The following is a 22,187-nucleotide window of genomic DNA, read 5'->3' as shown; positions in this document are numbered from 1 at the left end:
TTGTTACAGCGGCAGGAAGAAACAAATACACCCATTTTATAGACCAGCAAATGGAGACTCTCTGAAGGTCACACAGTCACTTCATTGTTGAATTTGCCTTTGGAATGAGAATGGGGTAGGTAATTGGGGACAGACTGCAGAGAGAGGGGGTCTCCACCCAACATGGCCAAAGGAGGGACGTGGAGGGAGTGCCCAGGCAGTGGTGGAAGTGGGTAGGACTGGGGTTGGGAAAGAGGAAGGAGATGCAGGCGGGGGGAAGTGGGAGGCCTGCTTGGCCAGGCCTTGTTCTTTGTGGCTCCTGTGGACCTCAGAGTGCCCAAGATGTGGAGCGAGAGGCACAGCAAGGGAGGAGGAGGGTGGTCCTGGATTCACACCCATTACCAGGCTTCCCCCAGCTGGGTGTCCCCAGTCTGCCCCCTCCCCTTCTCCACCTCAGTGGTTAGGCCCTCCCTGCTCAGGCCAGCTCCTCTCCCCCTGGGCCCTGGATGCAGCCTCCTCCTGGCCTCTGTCCATCCCCCACCAGGATCTTTCTACCCATGCCCTCCCCTGCTTACACACCTGCCATGGCTCCCCAGCATCCCGGGGCAAATCCCAGCCCCTCCACCTGGACTTCCAGCTCCCTGCTTGAGCCCCACCCCCTGGTCCCGAGGTGGTAACCCCTCTGCCACAGCCTGAGCACCTTGTTTGTTCTTTGTGCCCATCTCGAGGGTCACCTGAGGCTTCCTCGAAATCAAGGTCTGAGCCTGACCTCTCCAAGGTGGCCTGCATCACCCACAAGGGGAGACACACATGAGAGCCCTCTTGTCAGAGACGGAATTATCCACACTGCAAACCCGCGCTGGGTCAGCATGGGACTGCCTGCGGGACCATCGTCATCCAGCAGCAAACCCGAGGGGCCGAAACGTCCCTCATCGTGGGCAGATTCGGTCACGGTGCTCCCTCCTCATTTTATTCCACACGAACAAGAGTGGGCACCTGAAAGCCCGCAGGGCATCTGGTGGTGCTGTGGAAGAAGGTGGACAGCGGACTCCCATGGTCTTGAGTTCGAATCCCGGCCTGGCTGCCGTCCTGGAGGGCACCGTGGACGAATTAGGCCCACACCTCGTAGAGCAGCGGCGAGGAGTAAAAGGCCCCGGGGCCTCAGACCGACAGTGCACGGCGCGGGGAGCGTTCCTGCGCGGGGCTCGGGACGTGTCGGGGTGAGGAGTCTCATGACAGCTGTTTTCCGACATTTGATGACAGACTGTCTCCTAAGGCTGGGAACATCTCAAACCAGGCCAGATTGGGGGCGACGCCTCCCCTCCCTCGTTGCCTGCGAGAAACAGAGGTAGTGATTAAGATCTCATAATTACCTCCCTCCTGCCTGGGAGGGAGCCTCTCTCCGTGGGATCTGTGGGTTAGGACTGCCTTCCCCTAGGCTGCGCGCTCCCTGAGGGTAGAGGCGGCCGTTCCTTACGCTGCAATCTCCAGCGGTGGAAGGGATTTGCACCTACTATGCGCCAGGTCAACGCAGGCTAGGACAGGGCTCCCAGGGCAGGCAAAGGCGACCGGCCCCCTAGAACCGAAAGTCCCACCCGCTGGAATGTCGACCCCGCCCCCAAAATCACATTCAGCCCCACCCACTTGGACGTAAGCCCCTCCTCCTGGAGCGTGAGCCCGCCCCCTGGACACAGCCCCTTCCCCTGGCTGTCAGCCCCTCCCACTGGAATTTCAGCCCTTCCCACTGGAATGTCAGTTCTTCAAATTAACGATCTTTGTCTCCTTCACCTTTCGCTAAGACCGCGCCATTTCCCCGACAGTCCCCTATAAGCACAACTGGATGGGATAATGCAGTCAGACCCGTCAAGTCCCGCTCCGCCACTTACTTGCTGTGTGACTTTACCTCGCTGAGCCTCGAGTTTCCTCGTCTGTATGAAGGACATCCAAGGCAGTGCCGTCCTCGTGGACTGATTTCGGGGGTTCACAGGTTTATAAATCCCTGGACAGGATCTGGCACTTAGGGCACGATGAGCCGTGGTCGTGATGAATGGAGGCGCGAATCGCCCTCTGCTGTCACAGCAGTCTTGTGAGATGAGGAGCTTTAGTCCCGATTTGGCGGAGTAGAAACCCGAGGCTCGCCGAGGCGGTCCAGGGAGATGCCAGGTGCCCCCGCGGGACCGCGCCCAGAAGCGGCGCGCTCTCCCAGCCGCGGCCGCGCTCCGCCGCGCTGCCAGCGCTGCTCGGCCACCGGAGACCACCGCCCGCGCCCCGCCGGGAGGGTCCGGCAGCGGCGCTGAGAGCCCGAGCGCCGCAGTCTGCTGGAGAGAATGCTTAGCCGCGCTCCTTAGAAAATCAATGCAAATTAAAAACCTCCCCGGGATCCCACTCTCTCCGAGGCGAGGATCAAAGATCTGACTTGGCGGTTGCGTTGGCGAAGCCAGCCGTGAGAAACAGCTTGGCGGAGCGGCGCCGAGTGGCGGTGTCTGGCGACACGGAGCACGCCCTCTGACCCGGGTTCCCCTCCCCGCCGAGGCGCTTACTCTGACAGGTGTCAGCCCAGATCTCCCGAACGCCTCCCGGGGGCTGGGCACCGCCTGGGCGCCTTGCCCACCCTGAATGCGCACTCCTCACAGCGACCCTTTGCACTGTTAGTGTCCCGGTGTGGCGCTGGTGGGGCCCAGGCGTGGAGGGCGGGAGCAACTTGCCTGGCGTCCCCAGCAATAAATGACCATTGCGTTAGTCTGCGTTTTGGTACCCAAAAAAAGTACACAAACACAAATGTTAAAGGACGTTGCTGGTAGGTGGGGGGAGGGAGGTAAGTGAAAAACAGAAACAATCCCCTCCAAAGAACATCTTCCTATCACAGCCCACCGCTTTTCCCTTTTCATTAATTGCCTCATTAACCTCTATTAATGCTTCCTTTCAACTTTTGGTGCATTGATTGTATTGGTTTTTTTTTGTTGTTGTTGTTGTTGTTGTTTTTCTGCTTCCTTGAATTGTTGGCTTTACTAATTTCCTTTTGGACTTTTCTTCTCCCAGTTTTTCCTCCAGGCACAGCGTTGGCCCTACCTCTGGGAGGTTCCATGTGCCATTTTTGGAAATAAGGTGGAATTTCAGTTTATCCATGGAACACAGGAGTTACGGAGAAAGGTGTTTTGCAACGTATGGCCAAGGCCATTGGAGTGGGAATATTTCGTTCTTCCTCATTATTGATTTCTAATTTCCAACGTGCCCTGCTTTACTTCTACTGTGGGGACTCTTTCTAGGCTGTGCTTATGACCTAAATCAACCAGTTTGGGGTGGGGAAAGAATACCATTGTAGAATCTTGATTTTTTAAAAAATGCTTTAAAGTTCATAATTGGGACAGTTAGGAAATTTGAATATGGACTTTTGTTAGATTATAACATGTTAAAGTTCTTAAGGAAAATAAGAATGTCACGGTCATGCAGGGAAAATGCCCTTGTTCTTAGTGGCACAGGCTGAAGAATTTACGTGAAATATGGTGTCCTACCCTACCCGCTTTCAAAAGGTCCAAAATTTTCTGGAGCTGCCTCTAAATACAGCCCCTCAGGGACAGCGCCTTGGCAGGGGCACCCTCCCTGTTGGCAGAGGTCGGTGTCTCCTACTGGCTTGCATGTTCTGGATGTGTGATGGTGTCCTGTGCAGGTGCCTGAGGAGGGGGAGGGGGAGGGGCAGAGGGAAGGGGAGGGGGAGAGTGTGGGAGCCACTGTGGGGTGGGACAGTACCCACATTTGGGAACTTTAGTTGAGTGGTCTCGTGTACTGTTCTGGTAATCATGCCTTTGAATTTTTTCAAATGAAATCTTTGAGAGGGAAAAAAAGATTAAGTGTTTACAACAAAGTGCGGCAACAAGGTCACCTTTGGAAGAGATGGAGGAGTGATTGGGATGAGGAGGAGGCGGGAGGGTAACCCTGGGGTAGAGTTTTATTCTGTGACCTGGCTAAGTTGCATGGTTTTTCACTTGGTGATCAATTAATTCTCCCAGTTCTGTTTTATACACACACACACACACACACACACACACACACACACTCTAGAATGTGTCTTATATGGAATAATTTTCAGACTTTCAAAGATAGATTGTAGCAGACTCAAAGCAACCTAGGTGCTCATCAGTAGGGGATTAGCGAAATACCTTTAGGCACAGTATGTCTACATAAGGGAACGCTTGGCCACCACCACTGCAAAACCATATGGGAGCCTCCTAGGCATTTATGTGCAATCGCCCTTTAGATTCACTCTTCTTGTTTGGTTTGTTTGTTTGTTTGCAATGTAAGGGATTGAGCCCAGGGTCTCTCCCATGCTAGGCAAGCACTCTACCACTGAGCCACGTCCCTAGTCCTTAGACTCTTAATAGAACACACATGGTGTGGGATAATGTACTTGGCATGTTCTGTTTGTGTTAAAAATAATTATGCATGGGTAGGCTATCTGGAAGGATATGCAAGAAGGTGATATCATCTCCAGGGAGGAAAAGTAGGCATGGAGGATTAGGAGTGGGAGTGAGAATTTCTTCTTTTTGCCGTGTGCCTACACCACTTTAAAGTTTTGTTTTGTTTTTAATAAGCCACTTCCTCCAGTTAGTGTTTCTCAAGGTGCCTCCATCTTTCCTGTATCATTTAGTCCTCTCCTCATCCCTGAACATAGAAGCATTTGGTCCCATTTTACAGAGTTGGTAAACTAAGGCTCTGAGAGGCAGAGTCCTCAGAACACGTCAGGGCTGGGCCAGTGGCCCCTGTGGACTGGGACAAGTCTTATGACGGTTCCTGGTTTGGATAACTTTTTTTTTTTTTTTTTTTTTTTTTTTCTCTACATAAAACTAAGGGAGTGGCACACATTGACCAGGAACGACTAGTGTTTCTGTCCCTGGAGGGAAGTAATTTTTGCATTTCTCAGCAAGGGCTGCTTGGGGTTTCAAGTCAGAGCAAGTCTGACTCTCAATGGCTTTGGCAATAAGAAATTCATTATCTCCTGCACACACAGCCCAGAGGTTGGTGCCCAGCAGGTGCAGACACATACAGCTGCTGCAGCAGACACCACGTAACAGGGGCTCCAGGAGCCGCCATCTGGGCTCTCTGCTCGTGGCCCGGGTGTAAGCATCCCAGGGCTGGCTGGGCTCTCCTTGGGACACAGAAGCTTCCCACGTGGCTCGCCACGATCATTGCTGTGGTGGATTGCAAAAACACCAGCTCTGCGTGCCACTCAGTACCCAGGCCCCTTCACAATGTCACTTTGCCAATTTTCTGATCGAAGTTGGCATTGTGACTTTTTTTCTTTTTTTTGTGGTGCTGGAGATTGAACCCTTGTGCATGTGAGGTAAGTGCTCTGCCAACTGAGCTATGTCCCCAGTCCTGTGACTTATTTTGACCAGCATTTTGGAATGGTAGTCACCTGTGCAGCGGTCCAAGCTTTCGTCCTGCTTCTCTCACTCTCAAACCCTCCTCACGGGCCAGGGATGCAGCTCAGTGGTACAGCACTTGCCTTGCATGCACAAGGCCCTGGGTTCCATCCCCAGCACTTCCCTAAAGAACCAAGTGAAACTTCTCCCCATAAACGCCACATTTTTTTTTTTTTAAAGCCAGCCTTCAGGATAGTAGGAACTATATGGCTCAGCCAATCCATTATCCCAGCTGAGCGGCCACTCCTCCCAGAATCTGTCATTTAGCAGACACACGGGTGCATAAGGGAGCCCAACTAAGACAAGAAAACTGCTCAACTGAGCCCAGTCTACATTGCTTAACCTCAGAAATCATAAAAGGTTTTGTTTCTAAGCCTCCCAGCTTGGGGCGTGTTTGTTACACAGTAAAAGGTAACTGATACACTCACTTTCTAGTCAAATGGAGGAAGGGAGGGGAAGGCCCCTTTCAATCAAGGGCTCTTCAAGGAAGTTACGTTGGCCCTCCTACTGGTCAGAAAGGAGTCCCATGGCAGCAACTACTTGCAAAAGTTACTGGGACGCGTAGTGTTTTTCTTTCCTTCTTTCTTCCTTCCTTCTTTCTTTTTTCCTGGTTAACCACATGTCCAGTTTAAAACAAATAGGAATCGTCTTACAAAGAAAGGGAATGATGGGGAACGCCTCGTTACCTCCACCTTTAGATGAGGGATTGCTGGGAAGACTTCCTGAAGTGGCAGTCTTGGAAGTCCGCCTAGGTAAGGGTTTGCATGCTAAGGACGGAGACTTCCGGCCTCTACCTGGAGGCTTCCTTCATCCTCTGGGGGCTTCACTTCTGGGACAGAAGGATTGACGAATCCCTCATCGCCAAGCGCTCTGGCCAGGGCAGAAGGCAAAGACCAGAAATGCTTTTCTTGGACCTCTCTGCCAATAAAGGCATAGAGAAAGGGGTTGAGGCAGCTGTTGAGGCAGCCCAGGGAGAAGGTAGCCCACGTGATGAGCGTCATCTTGGACCAGGGGAATTTCTTTTGTATCATCAAAAGAAATTGATGATACAATTGGCCTGATTGGACCAAGAGCCTCATGTTAAATGGAAACCAGAAGATGAAGAAGGCGCTCACCAGCACCAGCAGCAGCCTCCTTGGCCTGCTGGCGTGGACTCAGCCTTCCCACCTGAGCCCAGCCCGGATGAGGTGGGCACAGGTGCCAGTGATCACCAAGGACACCCAGAAGCCCACCGGGAAGTGAGTCATGGCCACTGCCATGCGTCTCTTCCAAGCCATTGGATTCCAGTCCTCCTCCAAGTTGAACCTGAAGTAGCGGTGGCCACATCCGTTCACTTCTCCAGTGGTCTGGAATTTCAGGTACGGAGTGCATGCGGTAGCAGCCAGGAGCCACACGCCGAGGGACAGCCACTTTGATCGTCGCACGGTACGGTGGTTTCGGGCCCAGAGGGGGTGCAGAACAGAGACGCAATGGTCCACAGAGATAAGGACCAGGAGGTAGATGCTGGCAAAGAAGTTAAGGGCCAGGAAGGCCATGTAGAGTTTGCAGACCAGACTGTCCAGGGGCCTCTGGCCAAAGGCGACATAATGTATGGAGAGGGGCAGGAACAGCAAGACAGTGAAATCAGCAAGGGCCAGGTTGAAGAACCAGATGGTGGTGACCATGCCGGCCATTCAGAAAACAGTCATCCACAGCACCAGCTCGTTGCCCAGCATGCCCACGGCAGAGGACAGACAGGACTGCTGTGGTCAGTAGGAGGAGGCAGCATACCTGCTCAGGCAGGCTCTCGGAAGCATCCATCTTTCTAGAAGAGGAATCACCACATGTCAGAGTCAGAGGCCGCCTTTCACTAGAGCCCACCATCCCCTCAAAGACCTCAGTCATCCCTCCTCCATTCAATGACTTTTTTATTGGCTGAGTGCAGTGGTGCATGCCTGTAATCCCAGAGGCTCAGGAGGCTAAGGCAGGAGGATCACGAATTCAAAGCCAACCTCAGCAACTTATAGAGGCCCTAAGCAACTCAAGGAGACCCTGTCTCTAAATAAAGTACAAAATAGGGCTGGGGATGTAGCTCAGTGGTTAAATGCTCCTGAGTTCAATACTTGGTACCAAAATAATAATAACAATAACAATAATAATTTTTTTGAGTGCCGATTATATAACAATGATATTGTTCTAGGTCCTGGAGATGAATAATGTAACAAGGTAAGCCTTCATAGAACTTGCATCCTAGGAAAGGAACACATAAAATAAGAAGATAAAGCCATACTTTATGGGGAAAAGTCCAAAGGAAGGCTTCAGATTTTTGGTAATGTCAGCATAGCTTTTTCAAATAGTCCTACAGACGAAAAATTACAAAATCTAGACAAAAATATCAAAAATCAATTTGCTGATTAAAAACACTGGAGAGTAATCAAAATTAGGCATAAACTAGGGAAGAATTCCCCCAATGGAGGTCTTTTAGTTTGCATCTTTCGTGGGGGCTCACTACGCCAACCCTACAGCTCCAGTACCAAACCCCTGCATCCCCAGAGGCATGAGCAAGGAAATTGGCCAGAAAGATAATAGGGAGGAAGAGAATTGTGGAAGGAAGCCATCTGTCAGGTAAACACAAAAATATGCATACAAAACCCATCTAAATCCTTTCCTGACTGAATTAGGCATGTCTGAGGGAGTCGCCAAGATGCCTGGTGGAAAAGCAACAGCTGGAATTAGAAATATCTGAGCACAGATTTCGGCCATTGTCCATCGGAGGTGACACAGACTTTGGGCTTCCAGTCCAGCCACCTTAATTGCCTGCTAAAACAAAAGTCACTCTTCAAAGGAACACAACACAATTCAGAGTCTCGATATCGCTCATGATCTCCAGTCTCTGTTTGAAAACCACCAGACATGTGAAGTAAGAGATGCACAAGCCATACTCAAGAGAAAAGCAGCAATACGAAAACCCTGGGCTAACCTGGATACTGCAACACACAAGGATGTTAAGTCATCTAATACAAACATGTTCAAAGACTTCAAGGAAAAGGTCTTCATAATAAACAAATGTGGAGGCCCTTGGCTCACTTAGAGGTCACTCAGGACATCTTGACTATAGAGGATGAAAACTGCTGACCTTCAGAATCAGAATATTCCTGAAACCAGGATGTTCTGTCCAAGGCTGACTGAGAGACAGGAAGCACAGATCGCCCCCTCTCAGCTAATTAATTGCAAAACTGTTGTGTTCAGTTCCTTTTAATTTTATCTAGAGTTCCTGCTTGCTGGCACAGAGAACTGCTTGCTGAAATAATAAAATCAAGCAGCTCAGCACTCATGGTTACTTTTAATTACATCTCTAGTTCTGTGTTCCTAACACCACACCCTTGTTCATGCCTCCTGAGAAAACCAGGAGCCAGTCAGCCTGGGACTTCACTTCCTCCTGGGGGAAGTTGTCTGACCCCCTGCTTTGGAAGGACTTTGTCTCTGTGTCATTATTCATTCGCTACCTCCAGGGTTCAGCTGGTCTGGCCTGGCAAATAAATAGTGTGGGTATTCTAGCAGGAAAGAAAAATTATAAAAAGACAAGTAACTGACAATTCTAGAGATGAGCAGTTGAGATTTCATCAGATAGTTGTGTGGGCTTCAAAGAGGGGAAATGACCTCAGTGCACCTGAAGGCAGATCAGTAGAAATTACCCAACCTGAAAGACAAGAAAAAGAAAACATTAAAGAAAAGCAACAAGCCCACCAGTGATGCTGTGGAACAGCATGGGTCAGCCTAGCCTAGACGTAGCAGGAATTTCAGGGGAGGAAAAGAAAAGGAGACGGAGAAGTATTTGCAAAAATAATGACCCTAACTGTGCCAAATTTAGCAAAAGACATCATCGTACAGATCCACGAATTTTGGTGAACTCCAAGCAGGATAAATACAAGAAAATCACTCACAAGGCACTGGATAGGGAGACTGATGAAATCCAAAGATAAAGAGGCAATTTTGAAGAAAGTTCAATAAAAATGACAAATCACACTATGTAAAGCCATGAACATCAGCCGACTTATGGCAGTGGGGGGGGGGCATGAAGTGATGGAGTCATATTTTTAAGGTGCTTAAAGAAGAACAGAAACATGTTGATTTGGGATTTTATAACCTGTGAAGGTGTCCTTCCACAGTGAAGAACATTTTTTAAAATTGTTTTTAGTCATCAATGGGCCTTTATTTATTTTTATGCGGTGCTGAGGATCAAACCCAGTGCCTCACACATGCTAGGCAAGCAGCCCAGTGAAGAGCATTTTCAAGTAAACCAAAGTTGAGATCATTTATGGTGGGCAGACCACAAGAAACGCTTTAGGAAGCTCTTGGGGCTGAAAGGAAATGATAGCAATGTTAACAGACTTCTTAGGAAGAATGGAGATCATGAAATGCTTTCTTAGAAAATCAAGGTAAACTAGGGGCATTGGGACTGTGGGGGTGGGGCAGAAGAGGAAATGCCCCAGGACATTGGAACAGGCAAAGTCTTCTTTGGGTACAACCCCAAAAGCACAGCCAACAGAAGCAAAAATTGACAAACAAGGTTACATCAGACTGAAAAGCTTCTGCACAGCCAAGGAAATAACCACCAGAGCGGAGAGTCCACTTCAGCACCGGGCAACAATGGCGAACTCCTCCTCTGTTGTGGCCTGGATGTGAGGTGGCCCCACAGCTCACGCGTGCTGTGCCGGGAAGTTCAGAGGAGGGATGGCGGCACCGCCAGAGCCTCCAACCGGCCAGCGCGCTTCGGGTTTACGTCTGTCCCGGAGCCGGGCTCTCTCTGCTTCCTGGTGGCCACGTGCTGAGCTGCCTTCCTCCCCAACACCCTTCACCACCCACCACCGCGTCCTGCTGCCCCGGCCCAGAGCTGGCCGTCTGTGGACTGACCGCTGAGGCCCTGAGCTGCAGACGCACTTCTCCTCTCCAGGGACCGGTCACCGTGGTGGGAAAGCCGACGGACAGGCATCCTCTGCGAAGGACCAACACCCAGCGCGCAGAAGGAACTCAACCCAGCGGGAAAGATAATCCGGGTCTTCAGACGGACAAAGGACCCGACTGACATTTTCCCCGGGAGGATGCACGCATTGCCAAGAAGCACGTGAAAGATGCTCAGCCCGTAACCGTCAGGGAAACGCGAATGGAAACCGCAATGAGACAGCACCTCGCCCGAGTGAGAAGGCCACGGTCAAAAAGAGAAGAGAGAACGATGCTGGAGAGGGTTTGCAGAAACGGGAGCCTTCACATGCGGCCGGTGGGAACACAAATTAGTACGGTCGTTTCGAAAGACGGGCACCCCCAGAACTAGGAAGAGAACTGGCATGTGGCCGGGTAATCCCTCTCCTGGACATGTACCCAAAGGGAGCGAATCAGCCCCCTGAGAGACATCTGCACTCGCGTGCGAATGGCAGTGCCAACAAGAAAACAACTTAGGTCCCCACTGGCAGATGAATGGATGCAGGAAAGGAGGCTCAGATGTGCAATGGAATAGTATGCAGCCATCAAAAGGAAAGAACTCTGTCCTGTTTGGCCATGTGGATGGACCTGGGGGAAATGGCATTAAATGAAACAAGGCAGGCCCAGAGACAAGCCCTGCGTGTTCTCACTTCAACCTGGAAAGTGAAAAGTTGACCTCGAAGCGTGGAGCATGCAGAGCAGTTGCCAGAGCTTGGGAAGTGGGGAGGAGGGAGGGTTCAGAAAGGGCGGGTGAGGGCAGAGAGGTGCAGTGGGACAGGAGGAACGGCGTCCAGTGTTGGACAGCACAGAAGGATGACGCTGGTTGCCAACAATTAATTGTATATTTCAAAATAGCTAGTAGAGAGGATTTGAACCTTTTCAATACAAAGAAATGAGCCATGTTTGAAGTGATGCAGACACTGATGACCCTGCTCTAACCACTGCACATTGGTATGGAAATGTCACACTGTCCCTGTAATTGGACTGAAATTGTGAATGTGAACAATTTCTATGCATAAATTAAGATTTTATACATATATAAATATATGAAATATATTTAAAACCAGCTGGTCAGTGAGACACTTCCTTGGGAAAGTATCACCTGAACAGAGATTTTCAAGGAAGTGAGGAGGTGAACTGTATAAATACCTGGAGAATGAGCATTGCAGACAGTAGTAGCAGCTTGTGCAAAGGTCCTGAGGTAGAACTGTGCCTGTATAGCCAAGGAACAATGAGGAGGCCAGAGTGAGAGGTGAGGAGAGGGGCGAGAGAGGGCAGAGAGGGAAGGGGGCTGGTTATATAGAAGTTGTGGGTCATGGCGAGGACTCCCCCGCTTTTCCCCTGGGAGCCACCGGAGACTCTTGAGCAGAGGAAGGACAGTATCTGACAGGTTTTGACCATTGCTGGACTTCTGGGTTGAAACTAGATGGAAAGGGGCTAGCGTGGGGACAAGAGGCCAGGGAGGAGGCTGCTGAGTGATCCAGGTGAGCAAGGAGGGTTGCCGGGCCAGGGATTCTACGTTGCAGGTGGAGCTGGCCAGATTTGCTGTTGGGCCAGCTGTGAAGGTGAGGGAGAGCAGAGCTGGGGTGACCACAGGACCTTTGAGCAGGCGGAAGGCAGAGTTGCCATTGATTTTGAAAAGGAAGACGGTGCTCCCGGCACTGTTGGGGAGCAGGTGTGGGATGAGGCCAGGACCTGAGTGCCCGGCATGGTGGTTGAGGCGCCCGTTAGACCCTCGGGGGGCCTTCGGGAGGCAGTCAGACATGGGCAGTGAGGCGATAGGAGAGCGTTTTCCATGGGCACGTGGGAGGCACGATGCTAGTTCCTACCCTGAGCCTGGGAGAGGTCACCAGGGTTGAGCAGTGGCTGGCCTTGGACGTCAGGCAGCCATGGGCTGAATCTGAGTTCAGACCTGAGTAGCTGTATGGTCTTGGACATGGAGCTTGCCCTCTCTGGGCCCCAGAGTTCCCACCTCGGGTAGGTTCCTCTTTGCTCTTGGGATAAGTACAGGTCTCCTCGAGGTGGCTTATGAGGTTGTGACCCAGGAAGCCCTGCAGACCCTCCATAGTCTGCTTGTACCTCATCTCCCTTCACTCACCACATCCCAGCTTCCCTGCGCCGTGTCCATTGCTGAGATTCACCTCGTCCCCTCTTGCCTCAGGGCCTTTGCACATGCCGCATCCTCTGCCCTGCTTTCCCTGGCCTCGTTTCCAAACTCCTTACTGATTTCTCAATGCAGATTCCACTTTCTCCCCCAAAGCTTTCCCTGATCACCTTGACTAAAACAAGGCTCTCCCCTGGGTCCTTCTTAAAAATGAAGGGATTGCTACGGGCAGCCCTGACTACATGATTCACATCCTTCCTCCCGGAGCCCCACAAATCTGTGTTCTGTCAAGACAAGGCCAGTGTGTGGCTCATTCACCAGCCCCTAGCGCACAGTAGGCATTCAATCAGTAATTGGAGGGTGGATTAAAGGCAATCTTCTACTGGGTGTGGTGGCACATGCCTGTAATCCCAGCAACCTGGGAGGCTGGGGCAGGAGGATCACAAGTTGGAGGCCAGCTTCAGCAATGTAGCTAGATCCTAAGGAACTTAGCAAGATCCTGTCTCAAAAAAAAAAAAAAAAAAAAAAAAAAATTTTAAAGGGGCTGGGGTGTGGCTCAGTGGTTAAGTGCCCCTGAGTTCAGTCTCCAGTAACAACAACAACAAAGAAGGCATCTTCTTTGCCATGGGGGGATGGATTCTCTCCATTTTGCCTAAAAATACATCTTGGGTGGGTGCTGAGCGCCAGACACCATTCCATGTGCTGGGCCAGCAGCAGGAGGAGGGCATGGAGGGCCTCTGCACAGGGAGACCCGAGGAAGCTCTTGTCACCCCAGAGCCCATCCTCTTCTGCCACCTCCCTGTGTGCACCCCGCCCGCACCTGCTCCCTCCTTCCAACAAATCCCAGTCCCTTGTCACCCTCCAGGTGGGAGTGGGGTCAGAGGCTCTGCCTACCTCTGGTATCTGCTTCCTGCAGCTGCCAGCCAGAAACCCAGGTTGGGAACAGGAAGCAGCTAGTGAATCTGAGGGGGGCAGACGAGGGTGCAGGAGAGTCTTGAGCAAGATCCCTGGTGGCCCCAGAGATCAATATCAGTCTGCAAAGTGTCTGTCACTCGATGTAGGTCCCGCAAGGCTCGGGGCCTGGGGGCTAGAGTCACCCCAGCTCCCTGCTCTGCCCTTTCTGGCATCTGTGAAATGAGTCCAGATAAGCAAAGCACTGAGAATGGCCCCTGGCACACAGCTGGTGCCTAAGCACGGCCAACTGTCAGTACTGCAATGACTTTACTCTAGAGAGGGCTCCGCCTGCTGCGTTTCACGGACACTGGGACTCGCCGTGTTTATAGGTGTCACAAGAAATAAAAGACAGCCTATAAAATACTACACGCCCTCTTTCCCCTTGGAGTTCCTACTTCCTGGCTCCTGAAAGACCTCTTAGAAATGTGGTGCCCAGAGGGAAGCACGGGTGGAGGGTCCTTTATCTGAAGTGGCGGGATCAGAAGTGTTTCTGGTTTCGAATCCTCCTCCCTGCCCCCCCGCCTGCCATGGATTCTGGAATGTTTGCATGTGCCTGGTGAGAGGTCTTGGGGGTGGCCCTGACCCTGACCGTGAGAGGCATCTGTCTCAGACACACTTCCACAAGTTGGAAATGAACTTGATGCTCTGCTATGGTGCACTGTCTGTGCCTGTGGGGTTTTTGTTTGTTTGTTTTTTGGGGTTTTTTTTGGTACCAGGGATTGAACCCAGGGGTGCTTAACCACTGAACCACATTCTCAGCCCCTTTTGATATTTTATTTTGAGACGGGGTCTCACCGAGTTGTTTAGGGCCTGAGTTGCTGAGGCTGGCTTTGAACCCCTGCCTCAGCCTCCTGAGCTGCTGGGATGACAGGCGTGCGCCACTGCGCCAGGCTATGCCGGTGGTTTTGACTACAGCCAACCCTTGAGGTCGGGTGATGGATTTTCTAGCCATGGTGTCATGCCAGTGCTCGAAATGTTTTGGATTTCGGAGCATTTCAGATTAGGGGTGCTTAACTAGTACAACTGAAATGAAGCATCCCCCAAGTTCGTTTTCTTTGTCTAAAAAAATTCACAAACAACAAATCAAAACTGCATTAGAGAAAACGCCAGGCGGAGGCAGGAGCAGTCAAAGAGTGTGGAGACTCCGTGCCATTGTGTGACTTCCATGGCCTTGTTCCATTGACATCTTTATCCCCTCCCCACCAGCAGTTGATCTGGGGGGTACTGGGGATTTAATCCAGGGTGCTTTACCACTGAGCCACATCCCCAGCCCTTTCTATCTTGAGATAAGATCTTGCTAAGTCCCCGAGATTGGCCTTGAACTCACGATCTCCTGCCTCAGTCTCCACGAGCAGCTGATTTTGAAGCAAAGTCCAGATATCACATTCTTCCAAGCGTGAACAATTTGGCATCTTTGGTCCGGTTTGGATATGGGTTGAGTGTGCCCCACCCGGGGCATTCTGTGTTAAAACTTAACCCCCATTTCGAGGGATTAAGAGGGTGGAAACTTCCAGCTACTCAGAAGGCTGAGGTGGGAGGATCACAAGTTCAAGGCCAGCCTCGGCAACTTAGTGAGATCTTGTCTCAAAATAAAATTTAATAAAGGGCTGGGGATGTGGGCCAGTAGCAGAGCGACCCTGGGTTCAATCCTCCAAACAAGAGGGCGGAAACTTAATCTAACGTGGCGTTTAGAGTTGGGGACTTTCGGGGGATGATTAGAATTAGATAAGGTCATCAGGGTGGGGCCCCAAGATGGACACCTGAAGGCTTTACAGGAGATCCTTCTGATTATCTTATGACTCTTACGCGGTTTTCTGGGGGGCTCGGCTCACCCCAATCACTCGATGCAGAACCATTCAGGTGCTGAGGTTTCTAAGCCAGAACAGCTCTGGGACCTCCGACAGTGGGTGAGCCAGCTTCTCCATGAAGGGACAGAGAATGAATGATACCGGGCGCTTCCGGGAGAACACAGCCCGTGTTGCCAGCACCCAGCTCTGCAGCACCCAGCTCTGCAGCACCCAGCTCTGCCACTGCAGCGCGAGACCAGATCCATGGAAAACAGGCCGAGAAACCGTGCTGATGAATGCCCGGTCGTGAGGTTCCGGTCAGCGAGACGGCCAGGAGGCTGCTCTTCTTTCAGTCTCGTCCAGCTGCTGGAAAACAGGAAAGCCATTCTTAGCTCAGAGGTGGCACAGATAAGCCTCGGGTGGGACTGGGCCTGGGGGCCAGGGTCTGCCTTCCCCCAACCAGATCTCCTCACCACGGGCTCTTGTCCAGCGTGCTCATTCCCGCCCGTTGCAGCTCTGTCTCCCCAGGTCCTCGCCTGTCCCCACCCACACCCGTTGGCACCAGGCGTGAGCTGTCAGAAGATGCCTCCCGGTTTCCGAGGGGTCGCCATGTGGGAGTGTGCACTCTGTGGAGCCATCAAGACGGCCTTTCTTTCAAAGGCCGCGCCTGCTGCTCGGAGCCGGCGCCTGCCTGTGCCAAGACCTCAGTAGCATACGATTGTTCTCGGCCAGGCTGTGCTCTACCTGGATTTGGGGATTGCTTCTCACTGTGGTGAAATCCTGAATGTATTTGTCCTGCCGCTTCATAATCTCCAGATTTTTAAAATCAGACTCGCCCGTGAAGCGTTGTGGCTTCCTTTCTCCATCATTTCTTGGCCCAAATGGCCCGAAAGTCAGGGGTGCTTTTTCTCCCTAAGTGTTTGGCTATTATAAATAGTGCTGCAAATGATGTCTTTGAAGATAAAGCTTTTCTCCACACTTAGGATTATTTCTTTGGTCTGGATTCCCACAACTGCTCCAAAGAAGAAAAGATCTTGTCTTTATCACCCAGAAGGATATAAGAGCCCGTAGGACAGCACAAGATAGACTCTGCCCCAGTCTCCACCACCTGCTCCAGGGATGCTTGGTAGATTTTTTCCCCGGTTGTTGATTTACTGGGACAACCGACTCTGTGTGTGTGTGTGTGTGTGTGTGTGTGTGTGTGTGTGTGTTGCTGGGGATCAAATCCAGAACCTTGCACATGCTAGGCAAACGCTCCACCCCTGAGCAACACCCCAGCCCCAGTGACTTCTTGCAAGATGGAGGGCCTTTCTGAAAGGACCTGTCTCCTCGTGTGTGAGCTGCCTCCTCATGAGTCTCGTCCACCTGCCTGCTGGAATCCAGCTGCCCCTCCCTTTCCTGTGCCCTCTACAAAGAAGACTACTAACTCTGCTTCTGTTGCAGGGGCTACAGGGCTTTTTTCCCCCCAAGTCTATTTCTTGACTTATTATTTTAGGGTGAGTTTTTTATAAGCAGAGCTATTAGCTTAAAGGCTGTCAAATTTGTGTTCTTTCTTTTTCTTAATTTTTTTAGATGTCGATAGACCTTTATTTTATTCTTTTATTTACACATGGTGCTGAGAATTGAACCCAGTGCCTCACACATGCCAGGCAAGTGCTCCACTACTAAGCCACAACCCCAGCCCAAATTGCGTCCTTAATACAAGAAAAAATTAAGTGTTTTTAAAATTCAAGCTGTGTTTGCCTGCAGTTTGATTCACGCTTTTTAGGGGCAGTTCTGAGACTCTGGCAAATGACCAGCCCAGTTGTGACACAGAAGAGTTCCAAAGCCCCAGGTTCCCTGTGCCCTTTTACAGTTGAAGGTTTTAAAACACAAGAAGAATGTGGGAAGATGGGAGTCCATCAGCAGGATCCCGGAAAGATGCAGGGTTTCTCTCTGAGGTGGTGAAAATGTTCTAAAACTGGGGGGTGGTCACACAAAGCTGGGTTACACTTGAAGTGTGGACATTGTCTTCTGTGTGAATCTCAGTCATTATTAGCTCTGAACCAAGCCTCACAAAGTGTGTGCAATTGTACTAAATCTATAAACCATTTGTGAGGTCTTGACATCTGTGTGACAGTCATTCGTCCCAACCAAGAGCTGGGGATGGCCTTGTTTTTATTCAGGCTATCCTGAAGTTCTATTCAAATCAGAGATTAAGTTTCCACCGCAGAAGTTCACTCTTTCTTCTTTACTAATTTATGCACAATTTCTAGCTTTTGGTGGGATTGTGAATGGTACCTTTAATATAGGATGCTTGTTTATTGTTGGCGTAAAGAAATGGAATTGAGGGCTGGAGTTGTAGTTCAGCGCGTGTGAGGCACTGGGCTTGATTCTCAGCACTGCCTATAAATAAATGAACAAAATAAATTCCATCAACAACTAAAAATATATATATAATTTTTAAAAAAAGAAATGGAATTGATTTTTTTCTCAGATTAATCTTGCAACAGGAGACCTTACTGATATCTCTTATTTTTGTTCTAGTAGCTTATCTGTTCATTTATTGACTAATATAACCATATCCTATTCAAATGATGGCACCTTTCGCTATTCCAGTCTAGTCTCCACACTTCTTGTTTTCTTTTCTTTTTCAAGGAAGAATTAGGACTCTCCTTCAGCTCTACACAGAGCAATAGCTGTGAGGAGGACGTCCTGGCCTGCTCGTGATCCAGAAGGAACAACATTCAAAATTTCTGTGGTGTTTGCCGGAAGCTTTATGCAGAAAAAAGAGAACCAAGTATTTTAATTTTTAATCATAAACAGGTGGAAAGCCTTATCAAATTGGTTTTCCACGTCAGTTGGAACCATGATGTTTTCTTCCCTAGTCCGTTGACATGATTACATTGAAAGATTCTACAAAGTCAGAGCCATCTTTGTGTCGGAGGCCCAATCATGATGAATTATAATTCAACATTAGATTTCATAGGTTATGTGATTTATTATGTGATTTGAGTTTTTTGCACCTATGTTCATAAGAGAAATGGAACTGTATGCTATCCTTTTCTGATTTTGAAATCACAAGAATCATCAATGGATACTAGATCTAGGAGGAAATTGAATGAGGAACCAGATTTTACCTGATCTTAGAGTGTCTGTCCATGGACTGCTCATTAGTTACAAAGGAGGGAAGAAAACATCAATTACACAGTGGACACACTGGACATCATGCTGGCTGAACCATTAAAGCTAATGACAGAAGGGAGGGACAGTTGGACACTGACTGTCCAGATGAGAAACTTTCAGAAGGACGCACTGCACCTGGTATATCCTGGTGGAGACTAATCATCATGAGCGAACATCAGGCAAAGTCAAAATGAAGGCCTTCTGCTTTTAAAGAGGAGGCGGAGAAATGTTCTTCCAAAATGTCAGTATCATAAATGGGGCAATGTTCCAGATTAAAGGAGGCTGAAGAGACTTGACAACTCATGTAGTAGCACTCCAGCTGGATCCTGGACCCCAGGGGGAAGTGTTGGGAGGCACGTCATCAAATCAACCGATAAGACTGGAAGGTCACCAGGAGATCAGATAGAAGTGTCGCATAAATGTGTTTATTGAGGTTGATTACTGCAGTTATGCAAGAGAGTGCTCAAATGCTTCAGAAAACACGGATATACTGAGGAATGAAAACTAGCTAGGACTCTAAAACTCTGCCCTGCCCGCCCTCTATGGATAAAGCCAGAGGTGAGGTTCGCTGTAAATATTTCATCCGGGGACGTGCTGTACCTATAGTTCCTCAGGATCCCTTGTCACCAACAGACTTGATTTTCTAAAATCATAGACCATATAACACAACTGCTATTTAAAAGGTCCATTGTCAACTAAAATTTTTTAAAAAGTAGTTTAAAAAATGTACATACAGATGACAGTGTCTCTATTTAAAAGTATATAGATGTCAGTCACGGTAGCGCATGCCTGTATTCCCAGCTGCTGGGGAGACTGAAGCACGGGGATCACCAGTTCAAAGCCAGCCTCAGCAAAAGCAAGGTGCTAAGTAATTTAGTGAGACTCTATCTCTAAATAATGTACAAAATAGGGTTGGGGATGTGACTCAGTGGTCTAGTGCCCCTGAATTTAATCCCCAGCATAAATAAATAAATACATACATACATACATACATACATACATAAAAATAGTATATACATAAGAATGGAACAGCCAGTCATTTGGACACAGATGAGAAGCACTCATTTCCAGCCCTGCCTGGTGCGGAGCTTCAAATATGTTTCTGAGCACAACACGCCACATTTATATTAACATTGTAATTTTCAAGGAAATAAGACCCTGGCTCCCCTAGGCTGTTCAGACCTGGAGCTTTGAACTATGTCTCTCAAAACCCTGTTTCAATTGACTCTTACCCCAATTCCTCTCTTCCTCTAAAATCCTGTAACTCCAGCACCACTTAGATCATTCCCGAAAGAAAAGGGAAAGAGTAGAAAAGCATGTCCTTGAATGACTCTCTGTGTTCCCAAAACCGAGCCAAGTTAGTGAAGGAAGCAATGAAAGCAAGCCTGGGCCTGAAAATCCAGATACCCATCATCGTGAAGGACCGCACACACCGGGAACAAGGCTGGGTCAGAGTGAGCGGTAGAGAGACTTTCTTGCATGTACACCAGGCAGGTGCTCCCCTGGAAAGCTGCTCACACAAGCAAACTCAGCAAGTTAATGCCCACGACAATGCTGCTGCTTCTGCAGTCTGGGACATACAACTGCCAAGTGGGGAAGGTGCAGAACGAAGGGCACTGTAGAAAGGATATGTGTCACTCATGCAACTGACCACCACTGGACATAATACCCTGAGAGAAAGGAGGCACCACTTGGCAGAGCACCGCAAGGGATGGAGGTGCTATCACACTGTCACCACTGAATATTTTGCAGCAGTTTCTGATCTCTTGTAAGTTTTCCCCCAAAAAATCAAATGACTCCAGGCACTGTCTTTGGCCTGTCTGCAACCTGGCCCGCTGCCCTGGCACACCTGGGCTGTGGATGGGGTACGACTCCTCCTCTGAAGTGTGGTCTCCTTGGTTGAAGTGTGGGCTGACATTGTCCCTATCCCATCGGTGGATAGAATGACAGAGCTAAAGCAAAGGAATTAACTGTTATTCACTAACATTAAATCTGGATAAGATACAGCCAGAGGAAGGAGAAGTTGTGCTCCATTTGTGTACAATGTGTCAAAATGCATTCTACTATCACGTGTAACTAATTAGAACAAATTTTTAAAAATCTGAATATTTGTGCAGTTTATCTGTAAGTTTAAAATTATTTCCAATTTTTTTAAAAATTGTTTTTGTTTCTTTTTTTTCTTTAAGAAACTAAGTTGGTGTGGACCAGTGTGCAGCAAACATTCTCCAGGCAAGGGAAATTTTGTTGAATTTTCTATGGTAGTTACATGCATACTAAGATGTCCAAATTTTGGGACTTTTTTTTATCATTTTCTAGGCACACTGAATATATATGACTTTATTTCACCATTAAAAATTAGTTATGCTCTCTCCATGGAAACCAGCTGTATTTGCAAAACTCTCGTTGGAAAGCGCATGCACGAGTAGACTCTACAGATTCCTGTTTTCCTACTCGCGGCCTAGGGCTCGGACTACATTTCCCAAAGTACCTCGAGGAGTGGGCATCCCTATGAGGGCGTGGCCACTAGGCTTGCTGGGAAATGTAGGCGAAGCCCACGTGGAAGTAGGGGGTGGGGCTTGTGAGAGGACTTGCAGGAGACGCCCGATGACTGCTGGGACAAGAGAACCTGCTTCTCAGCCTCCTGGGATTTGTAGTCCTGAATATCCATAGGGCTCCTAGTTTTTCCTGCTCCTCTGGGTAATATCAAGCCTCGTGCCCATTCTCTACTACTAATCTGGGATCCTTTAATGCATCCGTCCCAGTCAGCTGCCCTGGCTTCCTCTGGTCCATACGCTGGCCTCACAAACTGAAGAGCCAGGGAAGGAACATTCACAATTGTAGCCCATGGGAGGCCTTAGGCCTTCTTGGCAGATTGGGCAGGTTTCCCACTCCTTGACCAGTCACAAATTTGCCCATAATGCTGTGTACATGCTTGCTGCCCTGGTGCATAAACAGTCCTCCCAAATGCACACCCCTCCCCACCCCTATTCTCTCTTTGTGCCCACAACTCTCACTGAACTGGTATGGTGGCCCTGGCCTTGCCAGGGAGAAGACCAGATAGTAACACCTAATGGTGATGTGGAAAGGGACACCCCCACCCCCAGGATCCAGTGGGTACCCAGAGGAGGTGTCTGACTCATCCTGGGCAGATCAGGGGGGAAAAGCTGCAGAGATCCAACTCATCTCTGGGTTGCCACCAGGGTCCCACATTGTATCTTCATTCAGTGGGCTCCCATATGCCAGGGAGGCTGGGCATGAAGAGTTGGTCCTACCTATCCACACCTACCCCCACCACCAGTGTCCCCCATCCTGGCTGGGTCAGGAGAGCAGGCAGTGGTTCTGGAATATGGAAGAGGAACATTAACTGTGGGGTAGGGAGAAAGGGCTGGCTCTTGGATAGAGTTGTTCACCCTGCAGAAAAGGGAAGGAGGACAAGGAGCTATGCATGTGAAAAGGCAGGTGTCAGCAGACAGCACAGAGGTGAAGGTGAGGCTGGAATACCCAATGGATTGCCTAGGTTTCCCAAGGTCTACTAGGTAGACCCCTCCACTACTCTAGGAGGAAGGAATGATTATCATTCCCATCGTGGGCACTGGGGCACAGCAAGGCAAAGTCCCACTCACACCTACCTAGTAGGTAAGTGACTGAAGTAGGATTAGAACGTGGGCCACCTGGCTCTGGAATCCAAGCAGGAATTTGTTGTGTAGTCTTGCCCATGGACTTCCAGAATGAAGGTGCTGAGTGTGGTGACCCCTCTGGAAATAGCACATACTCGTCATTGTTGGCTTGATCTGTCCTGGTTCACTGTAAGCATCCTGC

The 22,187-nt window shown here is 49.7% G+C and overlaps 1 protein-coding gene and 1 long non-coding RNA gene across 2 annotated transcripts; both read right to left on the bottom strand.

Moving 5' to 3' along the window:
• Positions 1–927: 927 nt before the first annotated feature.
• LOC306648469 lies at positions 928–1,568 on the bottom strand. Its single transcript, XR_013760387.1, has 2 exons — positions 1,457–1,568; positions 928–1,312 (listed from the first exon to the last, which is right to left on the bottom strand). It is a non-coding gene; the product is annotated as an uncharacterized lncRNA (long non-coding RNA).
• Positions 1,569–6,166: 4,598 nt separating this feature from the next.
• On the bottom strand, positions 6,167–12,123 carry GPR32 (G protein-coupled receptor 32; the record flags this gene model as incomplete). The annotated part of the gene is given in 4 exon segments (XM_079118712.1): positions 6,167–6,553; positions 6,557–7,072; positions 7,076–7,141; positions 11,878–12,123. Coding segments are annotated over 4 exon segments (1,215 nt in total).
• Between the last annotated feature and the right edge of the window lie 10,064 nt (positions 12,124–22,187).

Source organism: Sciurus vulgaris (assembly GCF_902686455.1).
Source record: "Sciurus vulgaris genome assembly, chromosome: 17".
Lineage (NCBI taxonomy): Eukaryota > Metazoa > Chordata > Mammalia > Rodentia > Sciuridae > Sciurus > Sciurus vulgaris.
Note: the sequence above shows the minus strand (reverse complement) of the source record. Positions and strands in the feature narration are given on the sequence as shown.